At 41.9% G+C, this 15,307-nt stretch overlaps 1 protein-coding gene across 4 annotated transcripts in view; it reads right to left on the bottom strand.

Moving 5' to 3' along the window:
• Positions 1-14,768, bottom strand: part of Myo1d (myosin ID) — a 334,710-nt gene extending 319,942 nt beyond the window's left edge. For all 4 annotated transcript variants that reach the window (XM_004870605.4, XM_004870606.4, XM_087191492.1 and 1 more), the window contains exon 1: positions 14,484-14,768. In XM_004870605.4, the coding sequence (XP_004870662.2) occupies positions 14,484-14,578 (95 nt within the window). In that variant the 5' untranslated portion in view covers positions 14,579-14,768. The remainder of the gene's footprint in view (positions 1-14,483) is intronic.
• Positions 14,769-15,307: the final 539 nt, after the last annotated feature.

The raw sequence follows: 15,307 nt of genomic DNA, 5'->3' as shown, positions 1-15,307 counted from the left end.
ACTAGGATGTTATATTTGTTAATATGCCAGCCAGCTCACATTACAGTCATACCCCATTTAACTTCAATAGAACACAACTGTGGAATGAAAACATTAGCCTAGGACAGTGATGGCGAACCTTTTAGAGCTTTCGATGTTAACAAATAGCCCAGTATGGCACGTATGCCATAGGTTTGCCACCACTGGCCTAAGATAATGAGAGCTAACCTGATTGTACACAAGAATCCCTGGGCATTAGTGAGACTCAGTCAACCAGAATTTCCAGGGTCCAGGGAATCTTCTAAAAGTTAGGAAATTCTGATACAAAGATGAATTTGAAAACTACCAGTCCCAGATAAATCCAGAATTTAAAGAAGAGGTTCCTTTTTAGTAAAGTTTTTGGATAAAACAGGAATATAAGAAGTAAAGATATAAACAGTAACAGATTCTGCCAAAAGCAGCTGCCTACCACAAATCAACAATCATAAAGTACACACTGTGGAAAAATCCAGTCATGCTTTTAGTCTGTTCAACCACACACATAATTCAAATACCAAGGGCAGCAACAAACTTTAGAGTGGTGGCACCTTACTTACTTGGAACTCAGCCTTGGCCTATTTGTCTTTTCATCCAAACATACAAAAGGAAAAAAAAAAAATTCACAGCAGAGTAAAACCAGGCATCTTAGGGGTAGGGGATGCAGCTCAGTGGTAGAGCACTTGACGGGCATGTACAAGGCCCTAGATTTGATTCCCAGCACACAGAAACCAAAAACAGCAACAAAACCCCTAGATGTCTCACAATTCATGCCCTACAACCGATACACGCAAAACCACCCCTTAGCCTCATCAGAACATATTACCTCCTTTTTTCTACGTCCTTCTAATGAGGTAAGCTGACTGCCCAAACTCAGAATGGATTAGATTTTCAAATTAAGAGGGAAGAGGAAATTCTCAGTGAGGTGCACCCAAGAAAACTATAGAAATTTAACTACTACTAAGTTAAATTTTTACACTAATTAGGTATGAAACATTACACATATCTCAATAAATACCATGGACACAAAAACAGTTCATAATTATGGCACAATGATCTAAGGCATTAAGAAAAAAATTAAATTACATCTTTATATTCTGCTCAAAGAAGCAAAAATGAGACAGTATCAATATCTGAGCACCCTCAGTGTATTAAGAACAATAAACAACCCTTCTCTCATTTGATGCAATAACCTTGTAATGTAGAAATCAGTCCTATTTTAAAACAGGGTCATGAAGGACCGAAGTAAATTAAGTAATATAGGATATAGTACAGACTTATTTAACTTTAGGTACCTGAAACATTTTCTTAGGTCCTTATATTTTTATTTTTTATTTTTTGGTACTGGGGATTGAACTCAGGACCTTGCACTTGTGAGGCAGGTGGCAGAACCACTGAGCTAAATCTCTGGCCCTGGTCCTTATTTTATACTGTGCTGCTACTTGTTAAATAATTTTGGTTGGAAGTAAGTGTGTGTGTGTGTGTGTGTGTGTGTGTGTGTGTGTGTGTGTGTGTGTGATTTTATAAAGCCCTCTGGAAAACAAGCATCTATAACAGTAGCTTGCAAGTTGCTTTTTCAATGTGATAGTATTTTCTTCTAAATGAAAAATTCCTTGAAACTCCAATACTGTGCAAAAGCAGAGCTGCTCTGGTGAAAGCAGTAGAAAGCAGGTGGCCCTATTATAGACAGATAACTTAGATAGAAATATTATAGTCAGTCAGATAGAGTTAGGCCCTAGAGAGAGTGAGGACAAAGGTAAAACACATCACAACTGTGGCTGGAGACACATCTGCTGGAGACCAAGCCTCAAGATAAAGACAAGATGACCAGACCTGTATACTTCCTCAAAGGACAAACACTGGGCCTAATGAAGTCTAGATTGACATCAGTCACCCCTGTGGGTGACCAGAGACCTCTGGACCCATCAGTTCCTGGAAGAAGTCTTTGTTTTTTCCATGCACACTTGTTACCTGACTTGTTTCCCAAATGGACCACTATTACCTAAGTGGCTGTACTTATAACTTTATTGGCTGTGGCCCACATTATACCCATGTGGTTTTGCTCTACAAAACTTCCCTGTAAAGTGGGGTCCCCGGCTACCCATCTGGGACCCCTCCTTGCCTCTCAGTAGCTTTCCTATCAATAAATATCTTCCTACTCTTAACCTCCATTATTCCTAGAACTCATTCTTCGATTTTTAGAGAACATGAGCTCAGCATATCAGACATCTAATAGACTGGGAGATATACTATTTCATATTTCATCTCTGTGTCATTTCCTGTATTAGCCCAAAGCCCCACTATACCCCTACCTGGAATCTATGTCTGTTCTTAGGCACCTCGTTATCCACCAATACAAACCTATATAAAGCATCATGATGTTGTAAAAAGTTTGGGAGTATAGTAAAAATGCTGCCACAGTCAGCAGCATCATCATAAGACTGCTCAAGATGTACAGTGCCACTAACATGTGTTCCTATCATCAGATGGCAGTAGGCTTCACATTTTTGAGTTTTACAGCTCTTTTAAAGGAAAAAAAAGAGAGGGCCATCACTTCACAAAGACCCCAAATATATTCTAGTGGGTTTTTTCTAAGAGTATTGGTAATTTCATTTTCCTATCTTCCCAAAGACGAGTTACAAAAGGAAAATCAGGTTGCATAAATCAATATATAAATATAATGCAATAAAATAAAATACATAAAAAGCATACATAAAATATAGTAAATGGATAGTTCAGCCAGGAATCAAGAATGCAGAAATACTATGCATTTATTTATTCATTCATTTATAGAAGCAAAAGCTTTCTATCCTTAATCCCAGGAATATGTCTTCACAGACAAAACTTTGCTTCGCCCTCAGGACTTAAAGACTAGAGGTACGGGATAAATATAAATTGATATGAAAAACTACTGCTATGAAAAAGTCATGACTGTACTCACTGTCATTTACACTAGTCTAGAGATTTTTTTTTTGAGGGTTTTTCTTAAAGGTTTTCTTATTAAACAAGCAATTTAGGACAGGATTGCAGAATCTGGATAACTCAATTGCATATCAAGGACTATAATAAACTTAAAATGCCACAGATATCTATAAAAGTCAAAACTGAAACATGACCAATTGCAGGGTTATGCAAAACAGGTGTAAAGATTTTTCATGGTGTCTGACCTTTTCTTAATTGACTATAAAATTTTTTTGACTTGATGTTCAACACAAAGCAGTGATTTGAGATGGAACCATCAGAGATAGCCCAGCCTGCAAGAGATGATCCTCCATTGTACAAGTTAGTCAAAGCCAACTTTGTGGTCACAGGAAAAAAAATGTGAGTTCCTCTTGGTGTTTGTTTCATTGTTTTAGAGGAAGCCATTTTTTGACCAATTCATCTGCTTGTATTGCTTATGTGAACCATGTGCATGTAAGTAGTAATTTGGGTTTTATTTTCCCCAAGACTTAATAATATAATTGTAGGAGACACATGGAAAGGAAGAATAAAAGGAAAGCTTTGTTTGCTCCTTGATATATTTTCTTATCTATTGAGGAAAGTAATTTTGAGAACTCTGAATTGTCTGTGGCTCTCTTAGGAAAAGCTATGTTCAACAGTCAACAGTTTTTTTATTACAGCAAAATAGCTATATGAGGTTTGTTGCTTTAATCTCAAAGTGAAATTCATTTCTATATTGTGCATCACGGAGGAGAAATGTGGGGGAAATGAAGTTTCATTCAGTCAGAACAGCGGCTAGCCCTGAGCTGGACTGTAAGTGGATAGCTTCAGGGGTGAGCCTAAGATAATGGAACTAGGAGGTGGGCAACGCTTCAAGGAGGAACTAGATGGAGTCCTTCATTCTCTTCTCCGTCAAATGGAGTCACTTTTTGGAACCTTTTGCTTAAAAATTACCTACTGTTCTGTTTCATCCAATATCACCGGAAGCTGCGATCAGATTCACAAGCTGTATCTAACCCATAATGTCATATAGGCTGGATGCTGAGGCTTGGAAGTTTTGTAATTGGGTGTAAGACAAAAGAAGGGGAAATTTTCTTTTCCTCATCCTCTTCTAGACCCAAAGATACAGCACAAATTTTTTTTAATTGAGCAAAGTTTTCCCTCAGGCATCTCCCCCTCTTCATCATCAGAGCTGCCACTCCAAGGATGAACTGAACTGCAATGATATCCCACCCATCTCTTCCCACCAGGGATCAGTCTTCCATCCCAGGTCTGCACTATCACTAATATGCTGCAAAATCCATCCTCACAAAGAAATTCTTAGTCCCTCATTCTAATGAGGCACAAGAAAGAAAGTGACCTGACTGAGCCCATTCATACTATTGTGCCTGTTCTGCATTAGAAGCATGTGACTTTGTAAGAGGATTCCTACCAACTTAATCTCTAGTAGGGAGAATTAGGGAGAGCAGAAGACAGGACTGAAAAAAGTGCAGACAATGTAGGGGGAAGTATTTTTGAGCAATGGAAGCTGGCTAGCAACTTGGCCAGCCCACTTGCTCTGAGAGTGGGTTCAGAGAGAAAAGCCAGCCAGGGAGCTCAGGCCAGTGGGCAGAGGGGAAAGAAAGAGTTGTTTCCAAATGAGATATTCCCATTTCACAAGGATCTGTTCATATTCTGCATCTTTGCTATGTTATGTTCTACCTACTCCTAACTCTCAATCTTAATTTTTCTCTTTTCTGAATTCTTTGTGCCTAAAAAAAAAACAACATACATATTTACATACACACACGTATATGTATATATGGCTGGCTGGTAACTATGTCAGGTTTTTGTTTTTGTAGTACTGCAGATTGAATCCAGGGCCTTTGTATTGAGCTACATGCCCAGCACTTTTTATATTTTATTTTAAAACTGGGTCTGGCTAAGTCACTAAGTTACCTGGTCTGGGCTTGAACTTGCAATCCTCCTGCCTCAGTCTCCCAGAGTGCTAGGATTACAGGCATGAATCAGTTTTTAAAAATATGTTATGTTGATGCCTTCTCTCTGGGAAGTCCTTAAAACAATGAATTGTTTGTACTCAACCATATCTCACTTTACATTGATCCATTTATTAAGATGTCCTTACTTCCAATGAAGCTATCCCTCAAAGCAGAACCTTAAAAAGTAATGCCTACCAAAATACCCAACACAATACTAAGCACATAGCAAAACTTCAAATACAGTAGTTGCTAGCTTTAAAGCCAAGAGATTACATGAAAATGATACAGGGTCTATAATTAATTAATAAATTGGTTGCATATTTAAAAAGAGATTCTATACTTAAAGTTCATCACATGGCTATAGTGCAGGATCAGTGTCACCAAACCTTGGGAGTGTGTGTGTGTGCATCTGTGTGTTGTGTTACCAGGGCTTAAAGCCAGGACCTTTGCACTACACTGCATTCTGAGCATGTCCTTCCCCTCTTTTTTTTTTCTTTTTTCTTTTTTTGAGACAGGGTCTCGCTAATATGCTAAGTTGCCCCAGGATGGGCTTGCATTTGTGATCCTCCTGCTTCAGCTGCCCAGACAGCAAAAACTTTCATGAAAGCAGACTCAAATATACTGGAAGTGTTTAATGTGAATGGTAGATTTCGTTTTTCAAAATACTTAAAGCAATTTTCAGAAATTAAATAGCAGGGAACATGATTATGAGCATGCTTAGGTTGATGGTCATGGAGTGAACTGAGAACAGCAAGAATACTTTTGGTCCACAGCACTGTACCAGAAGGCTGAGCGTCCACTCCATATGTACTATGCTCTGGGCATGTTAGGTCTGCACAGGTGCTACAATTTCATCACAATAATAAATCATCCTTACAAATGATAAGACAGAGGCTTAGGAAGGCTAAGTCCTTGTCTAAGGCCATGTAGATGGTAGTAAGTGAGCAAGAACAAAATTAAAGTCAAGATCTACCTCTAATGCTCTTGCTATTTCCACTGGGTAACCTGAATCCCTTCTGGAGTCTTTTTCTCACTGCCTCTCCCAAGGAAAACAAATGAATTTGTCTTCATGAGGAAGGAATAAGTAAATGATAAGAAAGAAGCAGGGCTGGGGATTTAGCTCAGTGGCACTGTGCCTGCCTGGCCAGCACAAGGTCCTGAGTTTGATCCCTGGTACAAGAAAGAAAGGAAGGGAGGAAGGGAGGAAGGAAAAAAAAAGAAGCAAAAACACCTAGTTCTGCAGCAGTTATGGAGTCAGGACAGGGAGGTGAGGCATTTGGGAAGCATTCAGGGAGAGTTTACATTAATTAGGTGGGGATTATATAACAAGCACTGACCGGGCACTTCCTATACATGTGATTTCAACCCAGTAACACTAAAAGGTGATCACTGTACATACAATGAAACTGAAGTTTAGGGAATCCAAGCCATAATAATGCTAATAAAGAGTAAAGTATGAAACTGAGATTTGGACTTGGTCAGATTTCAAAGCCTGTGCACTTTCCACTGCTCCTCATCGTAAGCATGCTTCCCTTTCTTTCTCTTCTTCCCATAAATGCCAAAAACTGAAGTTTGGAAAACACTGTTTTCTTCAGGAGCTTTAACCAGTAATTATATAGCAGTTTGACGAAAGAAACCTGCCTCCCTCAGGAAATAAAACTGTCATCTCAACCAAGGGATTTAATAGACAATTAGAGGCTTATGATGTAAATTTTTAAATGCTGTTCCCCTTTAACCCCTTTTATGAATACAGCTGACATCTTTCGTGGCTGTGTCAGTAAGGCCCTTAAAATGGAATCCACCCATTGGGGATGGAGCCACTGTTGAAAGCATGGTCCCCCACAAGACAGACTTGTCAGTGACTGGTCAATGACTCGAGGACCCAGTCCAATCACAGCAGCACAGCATGAGGGATGCTAGAGGACTGTAAAATGAGGCCACACCTTGAGACAGAGTCAGTTGGCTGAGCTGGCTCAGATGAAGGTGTGAAGGCTGGTGATCAGTTCTACATATTGCAATAATTCACCATGCAGATAGCTGACACATAGATCTAGGTATACACATTTCTATCTATAACAGTCACCATTTCTGTATGAAAGTTAGGCAAAAAGCCAAAGCTTGTCTCTTAAATGTAAAAGTTGATCCCTTTAGAATGTGTAATGAAACAAACCAGTAGTGGCTTCTAAGCACTGGATTCCACCCACATCTGGCTCTGTTTGGGAGCTAAACTCAGCAGAAGTCTCCAGGGTCAAGGAATGACCCTGAATAAAAATAGTCTTGGAAATCTGTCCTGGAGTAAGAAAGGAAACAAGGCGGCAGGGTGATTCACTCCAAATGGCAGCTCCAAAACCCAAATTCCCATTTTTGTCCCAATATGAAGCCAATGTGCAAAACAGGCACAGAGCAAACTGTCCTTTTCTGAATGCCTCCAAAATAAGTTGCCAAAGAATTTCATATGGAAGCCAAAAAGATTTAATGTGCCATTCACTTCTCCTACAAATCTAACTGGGGCTACTTTTAACTTGAGCTCTGAACCAGGGGCAGATATATATATATATATATTTGCTTGAAGACCACCCAGGGTCTCTAGGGGTTTTTCCCCTGATAAGCAAGGAAAATCCTTTGTCTCACTGATTTTTCCAAATGACCAAGCAGGCACAGAAAAAGCATACAGAGGTAGTATGGACAGCACGTATGCACCTGTTTGGTGACTTTCTACTATTTTATAACTCACTGTCTCCTTCCCAACACACAGCTATGTTGTATTAAAATAAGCAGACTATTTTAGAATGTTATGCCTTTTTTTGAAAAAAAATAACAATTTCACTAGCTGAAGAACAGTCAGCATATGACTGTTTAGTTAACTTAGGTTTAACTGTGCTGAGCACACAGGTGCCAAATTCTGTAGCATGACAAAAATCACAGGAGGACCAGAGGTAGGTTCCCATCTCAGCCATTCACTTGTACCTTTCTTCTCTTTCCAAAGCTTTGTACCTAATTCTGCATTCATAATTTATATTCTTTGCCTTAAAGATGATGGTCCCCAACCATACGGAGTTTCAAATGCCAGAAAATCTGAATCCATCTCTACACAAGCTATCTGTCTTTGAGGATCTCACAAGCAGAAGAGGAAGAAGGCGTGCAGATAATAACAGAATATGATACATTTTCTAACTGTATGACCTAGTGTCCGTGTACCCTGGGAGCACAGAATGGAACTGACCCTGTCTTGGAGGATTGGGAAAGCCTTCTCAGAACTGGTCTTGGATGAGTAAGAGTGTGACAGGCAGAGAATAAGGGCAGAGATGAGGGGAGGAAGAGGACATTCTAGGGAGTGAGAACACCCTAGCCCAGTGGTTTCTCTAGTTTTGACAAAGTAGAGTGCCTAGAGGCATGTTTTGGTTGCTGTAAATGAGAGGAAATAAGTGTTACTGGCACTTAGTGGGCAGAAACCAGGGAAGCTGCTTAAACACCCTCAAGCCACAGGACAGCTTCTACAACAAAGCATTAGCCAGCTCCACATGTCAAGGGTGCTGAAGCTGAGAGACCCTTCTAGCAAAGGAATAAAAGACATGTGTCAGATTTAAAATAAGAAATGTGCCGGGGATATAGCTCAGTGGTAGAACACTTGCTTAGCTTGCCAGAGGCCCTAGATTCAATGCTCAGCACAACAAAATAAAATAAGTAAAAAAAAAAAAAAAAAAAGAAATCACACATATCTTTGATAGTGTTTCAAACTGTACCTCTTGTGGAAGAGAAAACTGGTAAGAGAGGGTGAGCAATTAAATTTCCAAGAAGTCAGTGTATACGGCTGAGTAGGTGCTTTACTCATAAAACAGGAAGCAACAACAACAAATTAGGACTGGATCTTTGGAAACCTAACATATACTTCATTGTCCTATGAAATGAGAAATGAGCTCAAGTCCACTCTTAGGCAAGCAGCGTGCATTCTCCCTTCCATGCAGATGGTTACATGGGGACTAGGTAGGTGTTCCATGCAGCTTGCCTGGCAGGACTCTCAATCAGAGAGATGCAAAGCTACAGTAATGCTGGAAGATCTCAAGAACAAGAATGGCCTAAGAAAAAAGAAGAGGAATTAAGGCTCAGGTCTAAAATGGAAGTAGCTACAAAGAAAGCAAAACATGGTTCGATGCTGTAGTCAGGACTTCAAATGGTCACCATACTCGTGGCCACAGATGCTTGAGAAATAGAATGAGTTCACTACCACCACTGCTACTACGAAAGAAGGAAGGGAGGGAGGGAGGGAGGGGAGGGGAAGAGGGGAAGAGGGGAAGAGGGGAAGAGGGGAAGAGGGGAAGAGGGGAAGAGGGGAAGAGGGGAAGAGGGGAAGGGGGGGGGAAGGGGGGAAGGGGGGAAGGGGGGAAGGGGGGAAGGGGGGAAGGGGGGAAGGAAGGAAGGAAGGAAGGAAGGAAGGAAGGAAGGAAGGAAGGAAGGCAGGCAGGCAGGCAGGCAGGCAGGCAGACCAACCAAATCTTCCCAGCAAGAGACTTCTTGGAGGAAAAGTAGACAGCTCTCAAAATATCAGCAGATTTTGTGAAAAGAGCAAGAAATATAAATTAAAATTTCTCAGCTGTGCTAACTCACACACTGATCCACACCACCCTTTCATACTACTCCATCCAGACCCACAGACACAAACCTACAGAGAAATCAGGTATAACATGCAGCTTACCAGACTATTAGAGATTATCTTATTTTTTAAGATAATAATAGTAAGGCAAAAATTACATAAAGTGTAACAGGTGCCTAAAACTCAAGCTTTTCCTTCAAGAAGAAAAAAGGCCAGAAGAGTAGCAAAACAGAAGACAATTCTTTTGTTCTTGTTTTTGTGGTGCCAGGGATCCAACCCAGGACCTTTGGCATCTAAGCAGATACTATACCCTCAGCCTTGAGAAGACCATTCCAAAGAGGCAATCCATAAAAGCTTTATAAAAATTAACTGAAACATTCTTTTCTCCTTCTCTACAAAAATTATCACTATGTGCCCAGCATTGTGCCAGGTGCTACTATCGAGACAATTAAAATTTCAGTAACAGTGACCCCTGAAGCAACTGCAGCCTTATGTGCTTCACTGTATGTTACACACTATGTAAGTGAAGGAATTAGGCCTTGCAGAAGAGCCAGGTGGGAAGCAGAAGACAGAACATTCCAGACTGGGGAGTGATAGGAGTAGCTGGAGCATAGGAAGGGCAGGAGTGATCATGTGCACACGTGGGAATTGCATGCACATTCACCCATAAATGAAATATAGTCCATTTTACCTATATTCTTTCACAAATATATGCTCAGCATGGCACAAATCATTGATATTCCAGGAGACAAAAACACTTTAACATTGTGGTAGTTTCTGGTCATGTTTGGCAAAGTGAAAGGGACATAGTAGTAGGAGCCCAGGAGTTCACACCACAACCCTAAGTAGCCTGGAAGATGTCAGAATGATATGAAATTCATACTGTCAGAGAGATGACTGTTTCATCTCTGGATTGGGATTTACAGCTGGAAGAGATGGTATGGTGCTACCCTTTGCTGGTGTTTATGGCCAGAGGGAATTAAGTACTCCAACTTGTAAGTAAATCATGAACAATGACTGATCTACACAGTGAAAACCACACTTAATGATCAGAGTTATGAAGTATGCACACATGGATGAGATACAGACAAATACTCACCTGTGAACATCCAGAATCTTTACTGACATGATGACTGGGTGTAAAGGCAGACCTAGAAACCTGCGTATTAGCCAAGAGTCTTGCTAATGAGAACTGGTGATTCCTCCCACAGATCCCTAACACCAACTCCTTCCCCTCTAGACAACTTGGCTTATTCCCTGTGACCCAAACAGAGTCAGCTTTCATGCCACCAGCCTCTGCTCATGCTACTTTATCCACCTGGAATGTTCTCCACCCATGCGTCCACCTAGACAAAGGCGTACTTCCCATCCTCAGGGACTCCGCTCCGCTCCTCCTCCTCCTCCTCCTCTAGATGGTGCCTCTGACTCAATCTATAGCACCTCTCCCTCTTCTGAACTTCCAGAACAATTAGTTTGTGTAAGTACTTGGCAAATAATCACCTAAGCCCTATAAAGCTTATCTTTTCTGTTGTTTTCTTGAACTATTCTTGAAAGCAACAGAAATTTTCATGTTCTCCCTGTTTCATTGACACACCACTTCTTTAAGAGGTAAGGAGCACACTTTATTCAGTTGTTTGGATCTACTTGCTGCATCCTCTAGAGCACCTTAAATAACAGAATAAAACTGCAATGTTCTCTCCTGTGCACAAAGAAGTTAACTTAGGTTCACTTTTAGTAATCCAAAGATTCAAACATGACACATGACACTTAAGAGACTTTATAACCAATGAATGTGAAATCCTGAAAAAAAAAGGAAAACATTTCTGACTTTTCCCAATTTATTCAGAAAAAAAAAAAAAGGAAAAACAAAAAGGGCTAGAGATACAGCTCAGCAGCAGAGCGCTTGCCTCACCTGCTCAGAGCCCCAGGTTTGGTTCCCTAGCACTGCCCAAAAAACAATGATGACGACAACTTTAAAAAGCCAAGGAGATTTATTTCTATTACAAAGTAATAGTTCCACAAGCTAATATGACTCAAACTCTAAGACATCGATTTCAAATTTGGAAAAGTTTTGCAAAGTTCTGGCTGAAGTCATGGATTTTCGGGCCGGGGATGTAGCTCAGTGGCACAGCGCCTGCCTGGCAAGTGCAAGGACTTGAGTTCAATTCCAGGTACCAAGAAAAAAACAAAACAAAACACTAAAATCATGTATTTTCTAGAGGTCACCAATGAAGTTGAAATGAATGGCTCCATATTCAACTATTACTATAGTGTCTCATATGCAGTATGCATTTAATAAATGTACTTAATGTCTGATAAGGTGAAATGATTATAAGCCAAGAGTGACTAAATTATAAAGGGATTCCTCAAAGTACACAGCTTCTTTCCTAGGCAGAGAGGGGTAGAACTTCTTAAATAATTTCAAACAAACAATCTATGAAATTATTATTTAATTTACCTCTTTATCTGTTTTATGTGCACCTCGGAAAACTAAACACCACTGTTAATAAGTATTTACCAGACACTAAACTTTGGAGTTATGTGTATTAACCAATCTAACCCTCAGGACAACTCAATTCTATAGATAAGATCAAGGCACAGATTTGAGTAACTTGCCCAAAGACCACAAGCAAAAACGTGGTAGAACTAGAATTTGAATCTCAGTAATCTTACTCTTAATCATGATAAAAAGTACTGGTCAGAGCTGATATAGACATATGTCATTTTGGCTGATTATTGTAGCATATGAGGTTGTTTCTGTAAGAGATGGCCATTAACTCTGCTAAAAAATGTAACCTGCTACCATAATACTGTGTATGTAATAAACTGGACTACAGTTGGGCTTCTGTATATACTGGTTCCTCATCTTCAGATCAACTGAGGATCAAAAATATTTGGGGATGGGCTGGGGATTTAGCTCAGTGGTTTCGCCACCCGCTGCACAAGCACAAGGACCCGAGTTCGATCCCCGGTACCAAAAAAGAAGTATCTTGAGCTGGGGATTTAGCTCAGTGGTTCTGCCGCCTGCCTCGCAAGCACAAGGTCCCAAGTTCGATCCCCAGTACCAAATATATATATATATATATATATATATATATATATATATATATATATATATATGGGGAAAAAATGTGCCAGTGCTGAAGATGTACAAACTTTTTCTTGTCACTATTCCCTAAGTAATACAGTATAACTAACTACACAGGGTTTATATTACACTACATATTATAAGTAGAGATTTAAAGTCTATAGAAGGATATGCATAGGTTATAGGAAATACAGCAGTTCCCTTTATCCGAAATTTCACTTCCTGCAGTTATCTGTGTTCAACAAGAAGTGTATCGTACAATATTTTGAGAAAGACCACATTCATAGAACTTTTATTACATTACGTTGTTATAACAGTTCCACTTTATTGTCATTATTAATTTTTTGCTGTGCCTAATTTATAAATTAAACTATCATTGGTATTTTGGATAGGTAAAATAGTATATATAGGGTTTAGTACTATTCGAGGTTTTGGGTCTTAGAACACATCCCCTGCAGAAATGAAGGGAGTACTGAACCTCATCATTATATATAAGAGATTTCAGCATCCTCAATTTTTAGATTCTACAGGAAGTGCTAGAAGCAATCCCCCGAGGGACAATTTGAATACTACTATGCAACACTTTATTCAGAAAGATACTGTGCAACTTTGAAACTGCCTATCTTTGGAAAACTTGGAATAACAGAATGAACACTGAAGGAAATCTTGGAGAACCTCATTAATTTACAAATTAGGAACAGAGACCCAACCAGCCAGCTCATGGTCAATCTGTGACAGGCAAGTGTAGAACTCAGGTCTGCAGTCTTGCTCAGGTACATAACAAAGTCTGATCGAGAACAGATGAAGGCTCTGTGTGTTTTGCAATTTCAAAGATTAAACTAGGTTTTTTTCTTAATTCTTAAATTAGGGCTGACAGCAGTAACTAATACTGAGAAGTGGAGTTAGTGAAGCATCCAAACCTAGATTATGACTTTCACTTTATAAATTTAAGGAGTAATGTTTAGCTATAAATTTTACAAGAAATGAGGCAAAGCTTCCAGGACCCCCCCCATTGCTCTTTTGAAACTCCATTTACGGTAATTTTTAAAAAGTCAAACTGCTTTAAGGCTGTATTACTCTATCAAGAATGAAATAATCACACGTAGAAGACTATAACACAAATTCTTCTTGGAAGCCCACTTCAGGGTGTTGAGTTGTGACTGCATTCTCAAGGATGTCAGTAACACAAGGACTCCATCCATAACTCCCTGAAAAAACTGAAACCATGAGTGCCTTGTCAAATTCAGACAGTTTATCTTGGCACTGGCAAGCACAGCAGTCTCTTCGATGTCTGGAAACGTGTCCTAATTACGTTTCGCCAGTAACTAAAAAATAGCCGGTGTCCCGGAACAGGCAGGCAGCTCGAGATCACTCCATAGCATCCTGAATGACATGATGGAACAAGGCCAGGAAAAAAGAAGCAAGCAGGCAAGCAAAGCAGCAAATATGAAACAGGGAGGAGATGCCAGGCCCTCTCCAAAACAGCTCTGCAGTCTTCCTCAAGGCTATCGGGGACACCAGGACTCTCCCTAAAGTTTTTCTTTTCCTTCACTTTGGTTTCCATGAAGTCACCGGCCCCGCCCACTTCACTTACCTGCTGCAGTGCAGGCCGGTGCGCCGCCCCCAGAGCACCTCCAGCTCAGCGTGACCCTCACACCCCCAAGCTAGACAACCCCCGGGGACGAACCCCGCCTTCTGGAGAAAGCAGCCCTCGATCCCGGCACGCCCTTTAACCCCAAGGCGGCACCACGGAAAGAGCGACCAAAGAGCGTGGCAGAACCCTGTCACCCCGAATCTGGCCACACCCGGGGAGCGCCCCTCCCGGGAATGCCCAGCCTCGAGCCCCTGCACGCCGCCGCTCCGCCCTCACCTGAGCTTGAGGTTGGCCATGAACTCGGGCATGGAGACCGTGTCCATCAACACGAAGTCCGCCTTGCCGAACTCCAGGCTCTCCTGCTCCGCCATGGCGCCAGTGCCCGGGCTCAGGTGGGCGCAGCGGGCTCAGGTGGGCGGCTCGGGCCGCAGGGGCTGGGCCGGGGGCCGCGGCGAGCTCGGGCGGGGCCGCTCGCCACTCGGAGGCTGCGGGCGCGACGGAGGCCACCCGGCCGCTCCTTGGCGCGCTCTGGGCCGGCGCGACTCCGGACGCGCGTACCCAGCGTTTCCGCTCCTCCCGCAGCCGGGACACAGAGACGGAGACGGCGGCGGCTGGTCCCGCCTCTGACCGTGAGATCCCGGCCCCGCCGGCCTGCCTGCCTCTCCGGCTCCGCCCCGCGGAGGAGCCCGCCCCCGCCGCGGCACAGCCACCGCCTCCTCACCTGGGCGGCGCGCACGCGCGGGGCGGGGGCGCGCGCCGGGCCGGCCCTAGTGACTGGGCAGCGGCGCCCCCTAGGGACAGACTCTGGGATCTCGGGCGTCTGAGTGTTGTGGCCGTAAAAGACCCTAGGTGGAATCAAGTTTCTAAGGCTGAGGCCCACAGTCACAAAAGTAGTTTGTGGAGTTTTGGGCCAGTGTTATTCATTATAACTCTGTCACCTTGCAGCGAAGCGCCTTCTCGTGTGCTCACGCACCACCCATCCCTGAAGCGATTGTTCAAACTAACATTCTAAGGGCACTAAAATTGCCTAAAGCTCTTCTGAGTGCCTTACAGAACTTGCCATGCAGCTAGGAAGTGGACAAGCAGCAACTTCATGCAGT

This window comes from Heterocephalus glaber, unplaced genomic scaffold (genome assembly GCF_053883595.1).
Source record: "Heterocephalus glaber isolate CG9 unplaced genomic scaffold, H.glaber_assembly_v1.0 deba00001564, whole genome shotgun sequence".
Classification (NCBI taxonomy): domain Eukaryota; kingdom Metazoa; phylum Chordata; class Mammalia; order Rodentia; family Bathyergidae; genus Heterocephalus; species Heterocephalus glaber.
The sequence above is the reverse complement of the archived record's forward strand: the minus strand, read 5'-3'. Positions and strand labels throughout refer to the sequence as shown.